The sequence below is a fragment of the Lepisosteus oculatus genome, chromosome 6 (assembly GCF_040954835.1).
Source record: "Lepisosteus oculatus isolate fLepOcu1 chromosome 6, fLepOcu1.hap2, whole genome shotgun sequence".
In the NCBI taxonomy this organism is placed as follows: domain Eukaryota; kingdom Metazoa; phylum Chordata; class Actinopteri; order Semionotiformes; family Lepisosteidae; genus Lepisosteus; species Lepisosteus oculatus.
In genome coordinates this window covers 57,089,773-57,110,366 of record NC_090701.1, presented here as the reverse complement: position 1 = coordinate 57,110,366, position 20,594 = coordinate 57,089,773, and the positions used below count along the sequence as shown (strand labels likewise).

The 20,594-nt window shown below is 42.5% G+C and overlaps 1 protein-coding gene across 2 annotated transcripts in view; it reads right to left on the bottom strand.

Annotated features, from left to right (window-relative positions):
- The window catches only part of LOC102682577 (guanine nucleotide binding protein (G protein), alpha activating activity polypeptide, olfactory type), a 137,490-nt gene that overhangs the window by 49,612 nt on the left and 67,284 nt on the right, over positions 1–20,594 (bottom strand). For both annotated transcript variants that reach the window (XM_006633864.3, XM_006633865.3), the window contains exon 5: positions 3,915–4,012. In XM_006633864.3, the coding sequence (XP_006633927.1) occupies positions 3,915–4,012 (98 nt within the window). The remainder of the gene's footprint in view (positions 1–3,914; positions 4,013–20,594) is intronic.

Genomic DNA, 20,594 nt, shown 5'->3' with positions numbered 1-20,594 from the left:
TTACACTACCACCAAGGGGCTACCTGCAAACATTCACCATCTGTAATGCATGCTGACAATTAGGGACTTAACTTCTTCTTGTTGTGCGCACAGCCTTGGCCACAGGCTTACACAAGTGAGCTGAAAAATGCAGATTTATCTGTGTTAAGGTTGCCATGACAGAAGAATTCAGAGGCCATTCAGCAAGTGCTAGAGCTGTCAATACCCCTGAAATATTGTAGGGCTGAATTACTCAGAAGTAGATCTGTGTTCAAACATTCACTTTGAAGGAATCTGAAGATCGTCTGAAGTGCATCAGGCATTCATGCAGTGGCAAACTCAGCTGAAGACTGTTCAGCCCAAAATACTTTGTCTTATGAATCTGGCTAGTATTGAAACATGCTCAAGATACCATGCTTGCTAAAGTTTTGTTTTGTCTTAGCTGCAGTCTTAGCTCAACAAAAGAGTTCTTCTGCTATGCAGCAATGACAAATAGACATTATACTGCACTTATATGTGATACCTAGGGGAATATTAAGTACATTAAAAAATAGCAGTGGTTATTAGCATAAATCAATTATCAGGATCAATCAGGGGCAGGTTTCAAATCATTTGGAATCACATGAAGCAGGGCCAGTTTAAAACTGTGCCATTTAACTCATCACTTGATTCTTTCAAAGCATGTTTTGGTATGGTGACAGAAGTTTTTTTTCTCTGACACGATACCTTGAATCTGTAGTAAAATATAAAAAAAAAACAGATGATGCCGAAGTTTTTCGGTGCTAAAATAAAAATGTTTTTCTTGTAAATTCTTTTAAAAGAAAAATTAACAACTGAAAAAAAAACTCTGCAATGTATTTTTCTATATTCACGTGCAACTACAGAATTCTGCCTCAAGCCTGTTGCTATAAATAACTTTAAAGCAAGAGCCATCAATGTACAGTATGTTGGCATATATCTACAAATTGCAATCCCATCCTTAGCGTAAGAAAAAAAATGTTTGCTTCCGTTCAGCTCCCTTTTTGGGTTCCTCTTGTCGCCAAACGGATGGGACGATCTTTCCAGAAGGGCCTGAAGTACTGGAGCTGGGGCATACGTTTTCTCATTAGGCGGCAGCTGAGCTGTCAATACCGGTATCTGGGTCAGTAGTGAGCTCCTGGCAAAATGGTGCACAGTCAATTGTTCAGCCAGCAGAGACCAGCTGAGTGCAAATGAGATCTGGGAACAAGGTCACCACCCCCTGCCGTTACTGGGGTGGCTGGATACTGTCGCCGGAATTAGACATATAGATTATGTACCCTGCTCAAAACGTAAGGGCATGCATCCCGTTATGTCAGAAGGGTGACCAAAAACCGAAAATACAGGGCCATTCACTGAGAAACTACCCACTGCATCTGAAACTTTGCTTCTTTTGTGCCTGTAAGTTAGATATCTGTAAACTTTAGATATTTATTTCATGGACCATACAGAGGCTGCTAAATAAGGCTTTATGTTACAGTATTGTCAAAGGTGCTATAGAAAGGAAATTTCTATGAAATTTCAGTTTTGATACCTAATGGGAAATTCGGCTTTACAAAAAATTAAACTTAACATGAAGCAATTTTATACTTGTTCTTCTGTCCTTATCAAAATTGAAAACAAAAAAATTAAACTTCGCTATATGCCCTTGATTTCAAAGCAGGACAGTTTCTTAAGAATAAGACAGTGGAATCTAGTCTGTGCTGTGTCTTGACATGCAAGAAGTACTGGGTTCCTGCTTCAGAATGACAAGAAGTAGGCTTGTATAAAGTCGTGCCATCTACCTCATCAGTTGATTCTCTCAAAGTATGTTTCCTGGTCTGGTGACTGATCCCTATTATACATTAGCCTTGGGAAAGTTTGTCTCAGAATAACACTACAAAACAGCACACAAACAGATGCTGAACAAGTGTGCATTTTACAAAGCTAAGGACAGGACTGTGGACTCCCAGTACAACTAAGGGAAAGTTTTTTTTCTTAAATCACCAAAGGGTTGATATTTATCAAGCCAATGTTTTCTTGAGATGCAGCAATTTACGAAACAAACGGCACACATTTGGTCTTCATCATACAGGTTAGTGGGAACACGTTGTGCCTCGATCGAGATAGATCTCAGGGAGTCGAGGCTCATTAATCTGGAGAGAAAAACCCTTTCCAAACATTTGGGGCTACATCGGTGCACTGCCAGACAGTGTTGTAGTCAAGACCACAGTGACTCTACCCAGGGACAGTAGTCCTGCCAAGATCTCCCCAAGAGTAACAACAAACAAGCGCTGTGCAACACCCAGAGTAACACCTGAGGATCTGCAGGCCTCTCTTTCCACAGCTAATATGAGGGTTCATGGCTCAATCATAGTGAAAACACTGAACGGCAAATGATTTTCATGGGAGAGTAGCCAGGAGCCATTGCCCTCTAAACAGAACAAAGCCAGTCACATCAGGTTCTTCCAAGGAGCACAACCAACCAGACTCCTGGGAAACTCAGAGTTGAACCTTTCGACTGCAGTGTTTAACATTTCGCATGGGGAAAAGCAAATCCTGCCTACCACCATAAGAACCTCCCCCTGACCCTCAAGCTTGCTGGTGGGAGTATCGTGGTCTGGGGCTGCTTTGCTGCTTCAGGACCCAGGCAGCCTGTCGATACCGACACAAACAAGAGTTCACTACTGCATCAGCACGTCCTGGAGGAGAACGGCAAGCCACCCGTCGGCCGCAGCCGAGCTGAAAGAGCAGGACACTGATCTTAAACAGAAAGGGTGAAGAAGACGTTGCGCATTCTGGACTGGCCAAGCCAAAGTCCAGACGTAAACCCCATCGAAGTGTCAGGGCAGGAACTGAAGTGAGCTGTTCATGTCAGGAAACCATCAAATGACACCAACTTGAAGCAGTTCAGTGATGCAGAACTGGGCAAAATTAATAAAATCCGGTGCCAAAGACCTATGACAGATGGGGAAACATCAAGCTGAAGTCACTGCTGCTCAGGGAGGTGCCTCTAGTCATGGACTCTACCTTCTACAACAGGAGACTACAGAACAACCAAAGGTGTTCACAAACTTTTTCTCTGCACTGTACGTGGGTCAATACAATATAAAATAAATGTATCACACCTGGAAATATCGACAATGTGTACATCAGTCTACTCACATTACCTCTTCCTGCATTAGGCCACGCTAAAAGCTATATTAACCCATTCCCATGTAGTTTACAGGACCTGAAACTGAAATTTACAATACTGTACTGTGATCGATACAGGGAAAGCAATAAGTGTATGAAACACTAGAAAACACAAAAAACCTCAAGCAATCCAGAAATTATTCAAAGTCGCCAGAAATCAACAGAGAAAATGTCAACCCTAATAGATCACAGAGTCTTATTATAATAGGTAAACAATTTGCAACATTTTTAAACTTCTGCATTTGTCGGTGTGCTTGTTTACTTCCTTTTTGTTTTGGACTGGTGAGGAAGTATCACAATGAACAGTTCTATAATACGGAATCAGGGACTGGGTAATGGCTGTAAAGCAGAGGAGATCCAAGTTTATTTTGACAAAATAGCACTACATAGAAATAACGAATGAGGATATGCGCTGTGATCATCAGAAGACAGTTAAGACTGAAATTGTTAAAATACTTCTACTGGAGTATATTAACAGCGTTACTACAATTCTGAAACAATAAGGACATACATATATTTAAAAATAAAAACGTACTCTGATTTACATAGTCAGTTTTCTAAAGAATACACATTTTTCTAATAAAATGTAATACATATACTGTTGTTTTAGAGTCATGGTGGTCATATACAGTAGCTATTATGATTTTTATGGGTTAACTGTCAAGGATGAAGACCAAAGTGGTTAGAAATGGCATAGAAAATACTGCAAAGAAAAAAAATGAATTAAAACCACAGGAACTTACTACTGTGCACAGTCAATGAGCTGGTACTCATTCGATCTCTCAAAGCACGCCTTAACTCCTTCATCATCCCATAGCTTCTTCGCATGCTCAAAGAACTCCTGTTGACAGAAAAAAATGTGTTTCACTCCTTGCTTTCAGAAACAGAACATTCCCTGCAGGGAAAAGTAATTCATTGACATATAAATGGTCACCTTTTCAAAACCAAACTCACAGATGAATTGCCGAAGCAGAAAAAAAAAATCACAACATTTAAAGTAAATACATAGTACTGGACATTTGTAGGCATCACAAGGCATCACTTTGAGACAGGCTCAATATCTGTTCCTCAGGCCGGGACAGGACAACAACACACTGGGCTGTCAGCTCCACAGAGTCTCCCATTAGGGTCAGAAGCTGTTCCGATTCTGGCAGGTGTGGGAATTCTGGGATGAGATGTTATTTTTAGGGAAGAATTTTTGTCTAATCCCAGAATATTTCTCACACTGCAGCAGAAAAGTACAGGTCTGTTTCTCCCCGCTGACAGTGGGAGCACAGCCTGTCCTTTCTGGACAGTCAGGTCAGCCTGTGTCACCCAATTTCTATGTCAGACTGAATCTGAAAATAAATTATTGAACACTTTAGTGATACAGCCACGTATACACCTGCAGAAGTAGGAACTGGGTCACCCAGTTTCTATGGCCACTGAGCCTGTCCTCTCTGGGCAGCCTGGTCTGCCTGTGTCCAGTTTCTGTGGTCACTGAGCCTGTAAATCGTCAGGGTCTGTTTCACTTGCTGTCTCTTATCCTGTTTAAAGAATCAGCGAGTGTGTGAGTGTCCGGTGCATGTTGTGTTTGCATTGATGTGTCCTAGAGGGCACGGCAGTGTTGTTTGGCTTATCGCGATGTAAAAAAGGATCTAAAAAAAACTGGAAATGTGTGTAAATGAGGAACAGCAAGTATACTGAAAGCAAGGGCTTCCCCATAGATGCAAAGTGCTTTTAGACTTGATAGTGGGATCCGACCAAACTTACTATTGAGTTACTATTAATTAGTGCTGCCATTTTCCCCACTACAGGTTCACTTCTCAAATCATTCAGATTCATATTTTATGATTTTTTATTTTGCTGAACAACTTTACTTTCGAGCATGTATGAAAAGTCCTAAAATCCTTATAAGAGCAGAGTAGAGCAATGTACATGAACACTGGAATTCAGATTCACAGTGATCTCTTGGGACGTACTGTATTCAGCACAGCAGACAACACCATACAATGTAGACGGTACATTACACCATAACCAATAATACAACCAGAACAGTAAACACAGTATATAGTAGCGGAAGGAAAAAAACTTTGGACTTAAATGCTAGGATGATTCTAAACATACTGCTGAACAGCAATCTCCCAAAATTACTAAAGTAAAATCTCTTCCTTCTGAAATGCAGGACATGTTCCACTGTAGACTGAAACAGAATTTCACCATTCATGTCTCTCTATGTGGCTACTTCATAGGAGAAGATAAAAAGAGCACTGTATTTGAAAAATAAAATGAAAATATAAAAACACCAGTACATATTAAACATATTTGTATTTAAAATCTGTCAGACATTTTGCAGCTTTAAAAACTAAATATATCAGAATATCAGGAGGCTAATGAACACCGGCAGACCATTGGCTTATATTCAGTTTATGTATGTGCAGAGTTAAAATGATTCAGTACAGTGGCCAGCTTCTTCCACACAAAGCAAGCTGCTGAAAATTGGCAAGGAACAAACAGCATCATTTTAACATCAAGCTCCAGACATACACAGCATGTCAAACTACTGTACGAACTTCGAGAGGTTCTGCAGCAATGGGGCACAGAACACGCCAGACAAGGGGTGTAGGACAAGTTAAAAAAATGACCAGTGACGGAACCAATAACCCCTCACGAATACAGAATGAGGCCTGTTTACTTATTTGGACAACCTGACCCCAAGTTTCAGAGTTGCAGAGGATGACTTGAGTTTCTCAAATCTCTGTTTCAGCTACCAGCTGTGTAGAGAGCGGTCTTCTCTTTATGTGATGACTTCTTCTGCCTTTTTCCAGGCCAGCCATCACGAAAGCGCGCTTGATATAAAATGCACGCTTGTGTTTATTAAGTTTCTGCAGGTGAAGTCACTCCCTACATGTCAGCCTTGAGAAACGTGATCAAGGAAAGGGAAAGAGTGGCTCTCTGTTTAGCAAAGGGCTAACTGCAGTGAAGAAGGCAGGTTATGATAAAGAAAAAAAGAAAAACTGCAACAATCATTCACTCTACAGCTAAGCTACATACCAACAAGGTTAATAATACACAAGCGTTTCCAGGTTATCTCTGCGGTATCTTAGGACTGCAGACTACTTACAAAACAGGGCCAGATATTTATACAAACAACTGAAAAAGCAGAACAGATTTTCTGTGCAGACTAACACGCAGGCAAACAATTCTGAGTTTTGCTAATGTGAGATTTAGCCAGAATTCAAAAACTACTTTAACGAAAGCCTTTTCCTAAATAACAGCTTTAAAGAAAACTGTTACAGCAGACATTAGTTTTGTTTCCCGATGGAGTTACTTGTCCCGCGGGGGGAAAAAAAGTTTTCCGTGTGGCTGGTATGAATATATTATAAAAGTAGGGATGGGTTTGGAGGTAAGTGGGACTGGGATCCTGCCTCTAACACATAGAAAGCAATGACTTTATAGATTCTCCACAATCTGCTCAGCTGCACCCTGAGTGTACTGGACCCATGCTCAGAGCTCAGAGCATTCCTGTTTGACCCTGCTCTGCAGTCATCGCACTCCTTAGTGTGCCTGCTCCATGGTCTTATTTTAGGTGTTACCGCACGTTTCCTAAGTGGTCCCTCAATAACGACAGCTTTTAAGTGAACCAGAGCCGAGGGCTGAAAAACACCCAGTCATTCTCCAAGACCATTGTTATCTAGACCCTGTTTGATAGGCGAATTGCATTCACCCTGGGGCGTCCTGAATGGCCTACGTGCAGCACCCAGCACTGTGGGAGGTGCACTCGTCCGCGTCTACTGAGCCACCAGGGCCAAGGCCGACCAACAGGCCCCGTGAATGAGTGTCCTATTGTGTGCGGACAGACAGAAGAAAACAAAACCTCCTCGGTACTCTCTTCCGCCATTTACCTGCTGAGCCTGTATTCTGAGTCAACTTTCTGAATGTTTTTCTGAATGTTAAGCAAGAGCTGTGATGGGTTTCAAAGCACCCTCCAGCTACAGCACATATTACTGCTGTTTGATTAGGCAACCCATGACCGAACCTATGCATACACGTGACGCAATCCACAGAGTTTGGAACCTGAGGAAAGGGGATATTGTAGGATTTACGTTTGGAAAAAGTAAAAAACTTCTATCCTTTTTTATAAAAGTCTGTGAAATCATAAATGTAAAGGCACGATCACAGAGAATTATGTAAATGTAATGCAATTTTTTACATGTGCCTAACCATACTAACCTTCATCTTTAAGACGGAGTGGGCTTCAATGAAAATGTTCAATATGTGAACCCCTATCAAAGTGAGCACGCCCAGCCTATGAGGAAATCTTAATGTCGTGCACTTAAAATATGTCAGATTTGCACTGGTGAAGCTGGAAGTAGACTTTGTCTGGCTAAACGTATAAGTGATATCACGGCTTTGTACTTCAATTTTATGCAGAAATGTATAAAAGTGATGCTTAAAAAAAATCTTTTTAGCCTAGACGTTAAAAATAGCACTGCCTGATAAAATGTCATCTAATGCTTCACAGAAAAACACAAGAAATTCCTATGCCAAGCTTGACAGACTAAACATGAACCTAATCCATTAAACTCTGTATCTGAGACATTCAATCAGAGCTCAAGAGCAGGCATCTCTATCTCTGCAAGACAGAACAGTCGAAGGACATCATCACCGCGCATGTTCCCCAAACTCCTCAAAGTATAAGGGTTACTTTGTTTCTGGCACAATGTCTTAGGTAAGGCTGGACAAGGCTGCAGGGAATCCATCCACAGCGCCCTGCCTGCCTCTGCAGACAAGAAGCTGGAGATCGGGGGCTGAACTGGGCCGGAAGTGACCGAGCGACTTCCAGGTCCAACTGCAGGGCCCAGGTGGCACTCGTGAGTGCCCTTCCTGCCCGGGGAGAACGTCTGCTCCAAGCACCACCTGGGATTTGACTTCCCTCGGATTCACATGGGAGCACATTAGGGAGACAGGTAGACCGGCCATTGCCAAGTCCTGCCAGCTGCAAAATAACAACAAGAAATTGTTTTTATCACTTTGTCGTGGATGTAAATCACAGTGTTTCTGCCACCCAGTGCGGTAAGAATGTGACCTTTGAACTGGGACTCAACGCTGGAGTAAACCTGGTGCAACTCAAGCCTGCTATTACCCCTTTGCCCTGTGGGACCTGTATTAGAAGCAAAGCTTCAAGAAAACCACAGCAGTTGCCGATGCTGTCATAAGCACATTCACAACAGCCACGCAGTCTGAAGCGGGGAAGTCCGCTTCATTAAATGCTGAAGCAGCTGCCCTGCATCCTGAATGTCTTTTTACACAAGGATACAGTCAGGACTTGAGTATATGGATATGTACTTGAACCTATTACACAATACTAATTCCTTACACTTATATAGCGCTTTTCTGGAGTAATGCATGGGATCCCCCCCACCACCAGCGTTGCCCCACCTGGGTGATGCGCCAGTCCGCTCCCCACACAGCAGCTCCCAGTGGGGAGGAGAGCAGAGGGATGAAGCCAGTTCAGAGAGGGGGGTTATTAGGAGGCCATGTCTGGTAAAGGCCAGGGGGGGGGAATCTTGCTAAACGTTAAGGGCTGGAAAGTTTTACAAGTTTCGAGAATCATCTCATAGACTTTCACAAGAAGCCATCTGCTCAAACATAAAAAGAAATGCAGCGAAGTGGGAGAAGTAAAGCGCACCGGGCGCAAGATAACCGTGGCGTTGGCTGTTGAAAGGAGGGAGTGGCTGCCTGCAGGGGAGAGGAGCGCAAGGTCACCCGACTGGTAACACTCCTCCTGGCGAGCAGAGCAGAGAGCAACAGGAGCACGAGTGCTGTACTGCACACAAACGCTACGAGAATGACATCATTCTTGATGAGATCCAGCAAAAAAAAACCCAAAACCAACAATTCTTATGAATTGCTATTTCCTGACTGGAGTAAGTTAAGTGTTGTTCTGGGGAGCCTGGCCCATTCCTGAATGTGGGGCGATCATACTGTGTGGGGAACAGCCCATCTACTGATGAAAGATGCTCACATCTGTGCTCACACCTCGCACTAGATATACATTACTGCTGTGTTACCACCTAGACGTTGTCGGTCCAGTTCAATATCAGCCAATACAGAAAACAAAATCACAATCCCACTTGATTCCTCTGTGACCAAGAGCGGTTTTTATAGTAAACCAATTCAAGTAGTTTCTCAACCCCCAGTTCGTGGAGAGCGTGAGGAACACCTGGATATAAAAAAAGGTCAAGAAACACGTCATATGTCAAAATGCAGGAAAGGAAAAAAAAACATCCAAATCCACCCAGGTAAGACAAGATTTGTATTCTAAGCTAGTGGCTCTATAAACCTTTTGACTAATGCCAGTGGAAGCAACTCTATAAAGAGTTAAAATATAAATGTGCAGCACTGTGAAAAAGTCCCATTGTGCTGAATTAGTAGTCTTTATAAAAAAAAATATTCCCAAAGAAGGGACCACATCTGACAGGATTTTTATTTTCATTAATTTTCAGTATGGAAACCTCTGCTTATTCATATGTTAAAAATTGCCTGCCCACATTAAAATGAACTGAAACAAAACTTCAAATATGTGAATAACAAGACTGTGCTAAAAACATCACCCAACACGATCATGTGATGGCTGTGATTTATTGTTTTTAAATTAATAATACCTCAGGCTAAATTCTGATTTTCCGTTTGGTTAATTGAAATGATAGGTCAACATCCCAGAGATACAAAGATAAAATCTAAAAAATGATAAATATTGGTATGAAAATTTACTGATAATCCAAAAATCATAAACTAAAAGGGCTTTATTTGCTTTAGTGCCGACAGTTATTCTAACATCAAATGTGTATGTTCATTTTTGACTGTATAAAATGTAATCAATTTGCCTGTATTCTTTTCTTTTGACTTTTGGTTTCAAAATGCTGGTTCATACCGTGACATATCACCTCTGTTAGAAGTTCACGGAACAACACACATACAACGCTAGTGGACTTTGGATCTGCTAACCAAGGGAAATGACACAGCACCAGCCGAAGAAACCCAGAAACCACTTCAAACAGGGCTTGGTTCTCCTTCATGTCTGTTTTCAGAAGCCACAGCAATCTACTTTTGTTTCTCCTGTGGTCTAACACTGTTCCTACCATCTTACATTTCTGTGACAATGACGTTTTATTAAATGGCAGCAGGAGTTGCTATTTTTGTCTTTTTTTTCCTTCTAGATAGTCAGACTTTCCCTAATTTCTATTCCCACCCGAAGCTCCACTTCTTTAATACCCAGGAGTTTTGGCTCAAAAATGTCTGTTTTCTTCTCACGCAAGTTTTCTTTTTTACGAAGGGCAGCACTGCTGCCCAACTTCTAGTGCCTGTGTATCACTATCAATGTTTTCTAACAACGGCTTTGTCTTCCACTTCTGCAGCAATGGGGCAGAAGTGCTCCTTCTCTGTGTGAAGCAGGATCTGGTTTAAGGTAAAATATTGCCTCTGGATTCCAAATAAGGTCAAAACTATCACAAAGAATGAACTTCTAACAGTGTATCAGAACATAAAGTGTTTACAAATGAGAGGGGCCGATGAGCCCGTCAAGTGTGTTTGGATCTGAGCACATGTGTTTTCACTGTAATCGAGAAAGCCTGGACCTCCCCACAGTTGAGATCTCAGTAGTTCAAAACATCAAGAAAGTGTCTGAAGTAGCATTTTCCTAAGACAGCAGAAGATGACATTATTTGATGGGACAGAAGGAGTTTCTTGGATAATGCTGTTTTTTGTTGTAGAGTAAATACCCTTTGCCTAACGTCCTCAGGAAACGACAGTGAACGTTCACACTTTTAAAAGCCATGTCTATTTGTCTTCCTGCTTAGGGGGACATATGCTCACCCAACGTACAGTACAGACGTGACCGAGAACCTGACAGCACCACCAGACTTTGGGTCTGGGAAATGTGCCCAACATGCAAAAGGACGGCGCCAGATCGCCCAGCATGCACCAGAAAACCTTCCTTACACTGGAAATGCAAAAAAAGGAGCTTATAGTTCAATATTTTAAAAACCAGGACCAACTCTATGTATTTTAGGCATATAGCAGTCGACAAAGATACATGGGAAACTAGCTGTTTTCTTTCTTTACTACAAGTTGAAGCACATCATTACTGCAAACTCACTCAAGGTTAAAAAAAAAAGCACTTCTCCCACATCATGAATTTCATACAGGCTAAAATACTTTTTAACAGCACACGAACATGATGTTATCTATGTGGAAGCATGCTTTTCACACTGCGTGCTAGGCGCTATCCCACATCCACTTCTCTCAAATACAAAACGAGGAGGAAGTGGCTTCAGGAAGGGGCTGCTGGCTGGATCCTTAACTCAACACCTCGAGGAGGGGAATGCCTTCGGGAGGCTGCCCTCTCTGGGAGTCCTGCTCGGGGCCTCCTTCAGATCCCGGTGCACTCCTTGTTGTGAAAACAACACCCAGAAGCGGCAATCAGACAAGCTCTGAGATACACAAACAAACTAACGACCATTAGATCCCGTTAATTTGCCAACCGTTCCTTCATCAAGGCCTTCATTAGTACCGGGGCAATGGCAAAAGAGTCATTAAGATCTTTTTAAAAACGGTCACCTTAGTGCCCAAAGGTTTTAGTTAATGACAGCACTCCGAGCCCCGAGGACCCCCTGGAGCCACTGTCAGGATCATTAACCCTCCCGCCCAGGGGAGCTCGGGGCTCCAAGTGTGTGTGCGTGTTAATCGAGCAATTATCTGGCTAATTAGCGCAACGTTTGGGTACGTGGATAAACAACCTTGCTCCAAAGCCACAGTCTCACAGCTCTGGGCCCGGAGCCCTGGGCACAGGCTCAGGCTCGGCGGACCCTTCGATTGTTAGAGCGGGGCTGGGGGGGGGGCGCCCGGAGCCGGCGAGCGGTAAACAGGGCGCCCCGGAGGGGCACCGCCATGTCAGGCAGGGTCCCCCAGCGAGGGCCCGGCAGAGCCTCAGACACGGCACAGTAATCAACTCCTGCGGGAGGCCCCCGGCCCCCTGGGGGCCCCGCTGTCGCTGCTGCAGCCTCCGCGCTCCTGTCAAAACAAACAGGCGGCGGAGCGCACAGGGCCTACCCCGCCTCAACGGCAACACTGTCACGGTGTTGCATAACCATCGCCGTTACAGGGAGACTACCGTCCCCATGGCGACCAGGCTGGGCCAAGGAAACCAGGCTTCTTCCACTTCATGTTGGGGGAAAAAAAAAAGGTTTGGGAAGGAATTCTAAAGAAAGAACGGCAAGTACTTTAAAACTGACACGCCATAGATAAACAGACCTTCACAACAAACCCCCTCCCCCCGAACGTTCGGCGGCGTTTCATTTTTTACTTCCGGGTTCTTCTACAGGACACGAAGCTCACCCTTCCTCGGAAACTCCGTTGGTAGCTTAAAAACTGTTAAGATTTGTTTTTCAGATGATAACTGGGGCGTAAAAACAGAGCAGAAGAAGTTTTGATTTCATTTTTTGGTTTGACAAAATCTTCATGTGTCTTACTTGATGGGATTGTCATAACTTTCAAGCCTTTTTACAAGTGTCAGATAACTTATGCCAAATTGTATACATATTTATAAATATGTATGCAGACTATCTAGTGAACTCCAAAGAGTGCTCTGTATACTGATTATATACCATTCAATACTACACTTTCCTGTACCAAGACTCAAATAATTAAGGATTCAGACATGTTTTATAAGAAAGTCCCATCCCTAGATTTCCAGTTAGCCACAAAACAGATGCAAATTATTTTCCCATACACAATTGTTCATTTCTTAAAACTGCTACAAAGCAATCATGCAAGGAGTGCAAAAAAGCATCTTATGAAGACTGCAGTCAGAAAGCAATGTTTTGTTAAAATAAGTCACCAATAACATCCAAAACCGTTCTAGTCCGGTAAACACTGATTAAACTCCATCAAGCCTTTGGTTCCTGCTTTGTCAAAAAGGTGATGTATAGTAAAGTATAAATGAAGTAAAAAGGCTATTCTGTTGGTAATTCAACTCAAGTCTGAACCCTGGGTGCAGGGGTGTGGCACCTTTATGGTGTTAAAAGTCTAGTGGCCTGGATGTGGGCGTGTTGGAGGAGTCTACCTGCATTTCCTCATTCTCCCCGTGTGTGGCTGCAGGGTCTGTAGCTCTGGGCCAGCTCACAAAACACACAGCTGCTCACTCCAAAACGGGGAGGCAAGGCAACAAAAATAACTGGCTAAAAAACGCCTTTAGATTGTAATTTTATTTGGATTTTTTTCCAGTGTTCAGGGTTCCTGACATAAATTAAGAAGCACGAAAATTAACAATATCAATACACAAATGCATGAAAACTAAAACCTCACAATTAGTAACTGAAACAAATTCACTAAATGTTAGAAGATGACCTCTGACCCCTCCCACTAAAAGCCATGATAAATTATTTTGACCATTTCATTCCACTGGAACTGACTGATCCATCAGCATTATATCGCTAATCTCACAAATTTCCCCTTAAATATTTTAGTGTTTATTGCGTTTTACCTGAATTACCATGATTTACCTTAAGAAGTAAGGCAGACCTATTTTATGCATGTGGAAGGAATCATCATGATGAAATAGAAATAATTTTTATTTATACATTTCAGTCTTTATGTTGTCTTTCCTTTAAGGTCTGCAAACATTTAATTGCAAACCCAGCGGGTGTCTGATAATCTGTCATCTTGATATGTTTGTTCTGTTTTTGTGCCTTTTCTTTAAAAAAAAGAAAAGTCCTGCTACTCCAGCTATCTGACTCTTCTGCACTATATTATTTAGCTCCTAGGGTGCTATGAAAAATTAAAGATACACAATATTAGATTTTTTCACTTTCAGAATGAGCAGTTTCAGAACACAGCATCATCCATCCATTTTCTAACAGCTTTATCCAATTCAGGGTCATGGGGAGAAGTAGCCGTTCTGGAGCACAACAGGCGCAAGGCAGGGCACACCCTGGGCAGGACACCAGTCCATCAGAGGGCACACACACACGCGATCCCAGAAGAGAACTGTATGCCTTTGGTCAATGGGAGGAAACACAAGTGAACACGGGGGGAACGTGCAAACTCCACCCAGACAGTACCCCGGCTCTGGAACTGATTCACGCTGACCACGGCACCACCACGCTGCCTCATGACAGAAAGCAAACTGGATTCTGTAAAAATGTACAGATGGGCAGAGATTGCAAGATGGACTGCATGACGTTACCCAAGTATTTTAGATAAAAAAGACCACTTCCTGCTATAAGATTTTTCCAATGGAATCTCCACAACCCCTACCACAAATGTTTCACAAGTGCAGTTATATGACCATCAGATACACAATGCCCTTCCTGTTGTGTTAGTTATTTCTACTTATGATAAGACTTTATAAAAGCAAGCCTGAATACACTATGCCACTACAGACGGCAATTCATTTCTTATCTCCAAGTGTAGTAAGCATTAAAATGCTTTTAATGGTTTTAAAATGCTGATTGCTTTTTATGATTTTTTTTTTTAGAAAAACCTTTATGGTTCCGATGTGTTTTTTCCCCTAACAGCAAACATCCCAATCTGAAATATAAATACACATCCTTATATTTTAAGGTGCATTCCATGAAGAAAGACCTTTCAAATTTTCACAGTGTCCCATAAAAGCAGGGTACAGACATTACACAGCTACTCTACACTGAAAAATGCTGGTGACTTTTTTTTCTAAACCCCCTTTCAGGTTCCCGATGTAAGTATTTTTTAAATATATGTTTATACATTTTCAACCATAAATAATTGATACAAAAGTGAATAAATGACTGATAGCTATTAACCTCACTGAGTAAGCCTGATCTGAATTTAAAGTACAGGTTTAAATATAGTTTTCCATCTAGTCACAGTACAAACACTGGTTCCCAGTGTTCAGGCACTTCCACAAGGCAAATCTCCTGCGCTTTTGGTTCACTGTATTTTATCTGGCTTTGGTAATTTGGTACACTTTAACTCGATACCCTGTGTAGCTGACACTTCCCAGTGCAAGAATACGAGACCAGAAACAACAGCATTTCTCCGTTTGCCTAAATTGTGAAGTACCAGAGGCGAAGCTTTCAAAGTGACACCATTTTATGTGGGAACATGACGAGAGGCACAAGAATACTACTGAGAACCAGCGAACGCGCTCCATTCCTAGAGCCAGCATGAACGACTGCAGGCAGGGTATGCTGTATTGATTTCTGGTACCGAAAATAATTTCTAGAAATTTTGCAACTCAGAATCTACTAACTGATAAATAACAGTCCTCTGATTGGCTCCGTTACAAAAGCTAAGTGTGTGGCCTACAGGAGATTTACAACTGAAGAGCAATCAAACATCTCTCACTGCAGGATACCTGGTTATTTAGATCCTGCCCTGACTTGCTGGGACGACTTTAAACAATGTGTGCGAATCTGGCTTTATGATTGATTAGGAATTGTAAAGAAAGGGCAAAGGAGATTATCTTGCTATGCTGTTAACGTGCCATTTGAAAGCAGCGCTAACAGGTGACTCAACGGATGCACTTCTAAACATTCTAGACACAAAGAGACATTTCTGGAAACCAGCAATGTACTGGAAACCAGCAATGTACTGTACTGCACATGGACAACTACACATCACCTTATTAAACCACCTGCATTCTCTGCAGTGCTCTCAGTGACTAACTGTCACACCACAATGATTTGTAAAAAAAAGTGTGTTCAAGTGGACCAACATCAGAACAACTCTCAATAAGTAAAGACATTTTTGAGACTTTGGTAGGATTTCCAAGCGTACTAGTAAATTAGAAATCACATAGATCTAAAACTTAAAAGTTAATCCGGAGACATAGAAAAACTCACTAAGTGGAAGAGAAAGGCAAAATACTGTATAAGTAATTCCCGGTAGGAGAAAGACTTGCAGGAAAACAATCAAATCAAACTTAAAAAATGATTGGTTTTCTCCTTCCCATACCTGAAATCAAAGTACTAAACAGACCTGTAAAACAAAATACACAAGACATAACTGAAAAATTGTTAAAACAGTTAACTTTTATTTTGCCATTCCTCCCTTTCTCCCCTAAAATCCGAAGAAATCACGAGCTTTTAAGCATTTAGTGTAGTAGGCGCCTATTGTTATTTTTCTTCACAGCCACATTACAGCAGTCTCCGGAGTGTTGGGCTTTATTTTTAGTTACTGCCGTACAGAACGGCTGCCAACTGTGACCAGTCCTGCGTCCTGGAGTCCAGCGGCCCTGCTCCCCGATAAAGACATCACCTCTTGGACAAACCTCTAATCCTGATCCACTGTCCTCTTCCCCCCGAGACAAAACTGGCCTCTTAATATTTCCAGCCACTTCACTTTCCAGGTATTTCGGCAGACTGACAGACAGGGGGGAAACTCGCAGGTGCTGTATGAAAGAGGACCTGTGGCGATCGATTCCTTCAGACCTCCCAAACGATCAGCCCACATCTGCGCATGCTCAAACGGAGTCACGCCCGCGCTGTTCAAAAGCCATCAGATGCACTTCTAGTGTGTTTTTCTGCAAACCACAGATTAGTCATTCCAGAGAAGGCCTGAGATTGGCTATTTTCTGGATGCCTTTACCTCATACTCTTATAACGGATGTTAGGACTCCAGTGAAAGGATAGAAAAGGCCAAAGGGAATTCAAGGAATCTGGATGCTGGGAATCCACAGTCATTCCCGGATCGGGGTTGAAAAGGGGGGTTTATGAAACCCTTACACAATGAACATTATCAGTGCAAGTCTGTTCAGCAACACACATCCCTATTTTTAGTCTATTTGTGTAACACATCTCTTTTATTCATTAACCCTGAACACAGTTTAACAAAGCAGAACTGAACGAAAGAACACAAACCTCAACAGATCTTTCTACTTGGGCTGCATGTTGGCATCCCGTACGCTAATCTGAAAAAGAACTGGAAATATCCCTCTAGCTTTCTTTTGCCACAGTGTTTCTTTTCGCTAGCACCTGAGCTCTTTAGTGAGCTACATCAAGATGAAAAGAAAACCATGGCCTGACGTGACACCGTTATTAATAGGTTATTTTTGGTGAGCTGCCTTTCTGCCAACGTCTGCATGCTACTCATTGTTCTGGTGTGACTAAGCTCAGGGAAAAGGACACTACATGGAAGATGTCAAAAACACAGTAGCGACTGTGGTATAAAAACCACCTGTAAAGATTAAACATGTTATTACTATCTTACACTGTCCGTTCACATTCTGGACATGTATAATGAAACGAAAAGCTTTAACCTAAGCATGAAATAATTGCTTTATTCACTAATTACATCTTTTTCCTTGAAATGTACACGGGCTCTACCGAGATTAGTCATGGCAAAGAACTGTGCCCTTCCACGCACTTCCAAGTGGGGCATTAGATACACCCTGTTGGGGCCTCGCCACTCAACTGTAAAACACAACAGGCCGATAACTCTTATCAAACAACACTACTGTCAGAAAACTGCTGAATAAATGTGGGCATTGCTTCCTATATTAGCACGGTCTCCTCCTGTAGCAGCATCGCCACATTCTCTTTTGTGTGGTTTGGTAACACTACATGCAGGCTCGGACCTTCTCCCGACTTCGAGGTGGAGGGCCACAGCGCCCGTGTCGTGCTCCTGCCCAGGGACGGCTGCTCCACACCCGGGGACAGAAGGAAAGGGACGCCCCGCCCCGCCCCGCCCTTTCTTCTTCCCCAAACGCCTGAGCCCCACACGAGAGGAGGCCCGTCGCCCGACCCCTTCTAGTCCCATCTCTTCCCCTACACCCACTCCTCCCGCAGATGCGGTGTTGGCAGAACGCTCCGGAGAACGGAGGAACTCGTCCTTCCCATGATGCCCCACAAATTCAGTTTCGTGACTGGAAGCACACCGATATTCCCGAAATGGCAACGGAAGAAATGAATAAAGCCCACAGCAGCAAGGCTGGCCTTGCCCATCACCTCTCTGGATGAAGATGAAGACTGCTTCATCTTTCATTTACTCCACAGCGATTTAGATCAAGTCCAGGTGGCAAGCTGTACATTAGGCCTTTGGTGTTGCTTTATACGCCTAACTTAGTACACCTCTGATGCAATTTCCTTCTGGCAGGAGCAAGAATGTTAGTGTGTGAGCTAGGAGTACAGGAAAGTATGATGGTAAATTTCCATTCTACTGTTTTATTGAGCTTCGATTGCTATAAACGTGATTTCACTATTAGAAACAAATTACTGTATAGTTCCTACTCTTACAGAGAGACCAATAATTCGTTTTAAATCCACGTGCTGTATGGGTGTTTAGGGAAGCAGGGGTGGAACGAAAGTTTAGTTTTTCAGAAAAGAGTTGTGTTGCTGCTGGAGCAGGACGCACACTGGAACTACAAAATGTAGACACAACAACACAATCCTTCGCCTTCCATCTGTTAATTGTCACGGTACTGCCATGTTGTAGGTTACGCTGGCATCCCGTGATGAGACAGCAAAGCCTTTCCTGGCACCGATCTCCGTCTCACTGCAGTTATTTAAATCCCTCACTCATATAGAGGGACGGCCTTTATCACATTCTCCAATTCACAGGACAATGTAGATTTGAAAAAACTGGGACATCTTGTTTTTATATACGTCTGCTGCCAAGTATTCCTCTTGAAAAACCTCTAGCAGCTACAAATAAAAACTGTCTCCTCACACGCACACACACTGATTCACAGAACAACAAGAGACTAGAACAGACTGAATGTAAGAAAGTGGTCACTGTCTGAGATGCTGCGCCTAAAAGGTAAGATTGGGTCAGGCTCTGAGCCTTCAGATGTCATTATACTGGTGTTATACTGTATCTACCAAGAACATGAACCAAGAATACTGAACCAAACACCGGGAAAACAAAGGGATCATCTGCATTTCGAATTGGTGAAGGAAGTTTGTCCATGAGCAGGAAATTGCAAAGCGGGTTTACTGTATTTGCTCAGACCCAACAACTCTGTTCAGGAAAGCCACGCCTCCGTTGCACCTGAGCACTTTTGCCTTTTCAGGCTTCGAAGGTGGTGCCGGCTCTCAGTCAGATCGACCTTCTACAGCAGACTCCGAGTTACAGCTGGCGGGACACTGATAACTGACACCATCATGTCTGAAGGGTCACGTCTGCGTGGCTTTCCTTCATTTCTAACTTGAAGGCCTTATATAAAATATAAGACGTGAAATGTTAGAAATCTGTGTAGATTACTCCAATATCAGAGTTCTGTTTAGGATGTGATGCTAAACCTTCAACCCTCAAGGTATTTTAACCAAACTAATGTTTCCAGGCCAAAAACATGGAATAACAGACTGATATGCTTAACTTGAGTTAGGCCTTCATGTAACTAATGAGAAGATTTAGATATGATGCAAAAAAACATCAGTGCCTTCAAATTGTAGATATACAGTACACTGTAGATATAATGGACACTCTAAAATGTATTCAAATTAGTTTTTAGCAAAGAGTTCAGGTACCAGAAATAAAGATTGGTGTCACCAGACTTTTTCACATGATCAAACTGTTAGCCATCCCTAAATTTTTAAATGAATACACTACGGTTTACTTTATGGTACGCATGAACCAATATTATAAAAGCATACAAAACAGTTTAAATCTCTCTAACCTATTCCTGGCTTAAATTATTTAAGTTTACAAGCTTATACATGAAAATACACTGAGCAGCAAGTCAAGAATTTGTCATGGAGCTGAAATCTGTTTATTATGGCGGTCTTGCTGCAATATTATAATCCTAAAATTACCCCAAGTTTATTTTTGCAAAGTTGTGCAGTCATTCCATCATTGTTTTGCTTACTATCAGTGGCAAAACAAGTAACCCAATTACAGTGGTAAGCATTTTTTCCGGTGATGAAATTTATCATGTTCATTCAATATGGGGTTTTTGCTCCCCAGTTGGATCACATGAGGGCTCACAATACTCGAAAGAACAAGTATTGTACATTAATGGACCATTATTTACAGTTCTGGAAAAAAAATCACATTTGGCTCATTATTTGGGGCCCAGTGTTTTGTCATTTCTTTACATGCCTAAACTGCAGCGGCTAAAGCAATGCTTCAAAACCCATCCTGGGCAGAGCCAGGAGGATTCATTCTTGCAGTCGGAGAGAGCGAACAGAAGGCTGACCCAGGCTGCTCGCAGGCCCTTGCTTTCCATGGAAGAACACCCTCAGACTTCACTGGAACAGGGGAGGACACTGCCCGCCTAAATTCCACTCTCGACACGGAGGAAATCACTGCTGTGCTTTATTAGAGATGTCACAGAACAGTCTTTTTTTAAAGCTGGACTTCCAACGCTAACGCTGCCTTTGTGGTCACATTTCTGTTACGTCTCCCATGTTTTTATTTTTAGCTCAAAAGTCTTTCGCTTTCTTAATGATTCCCCCCCCGGGTTT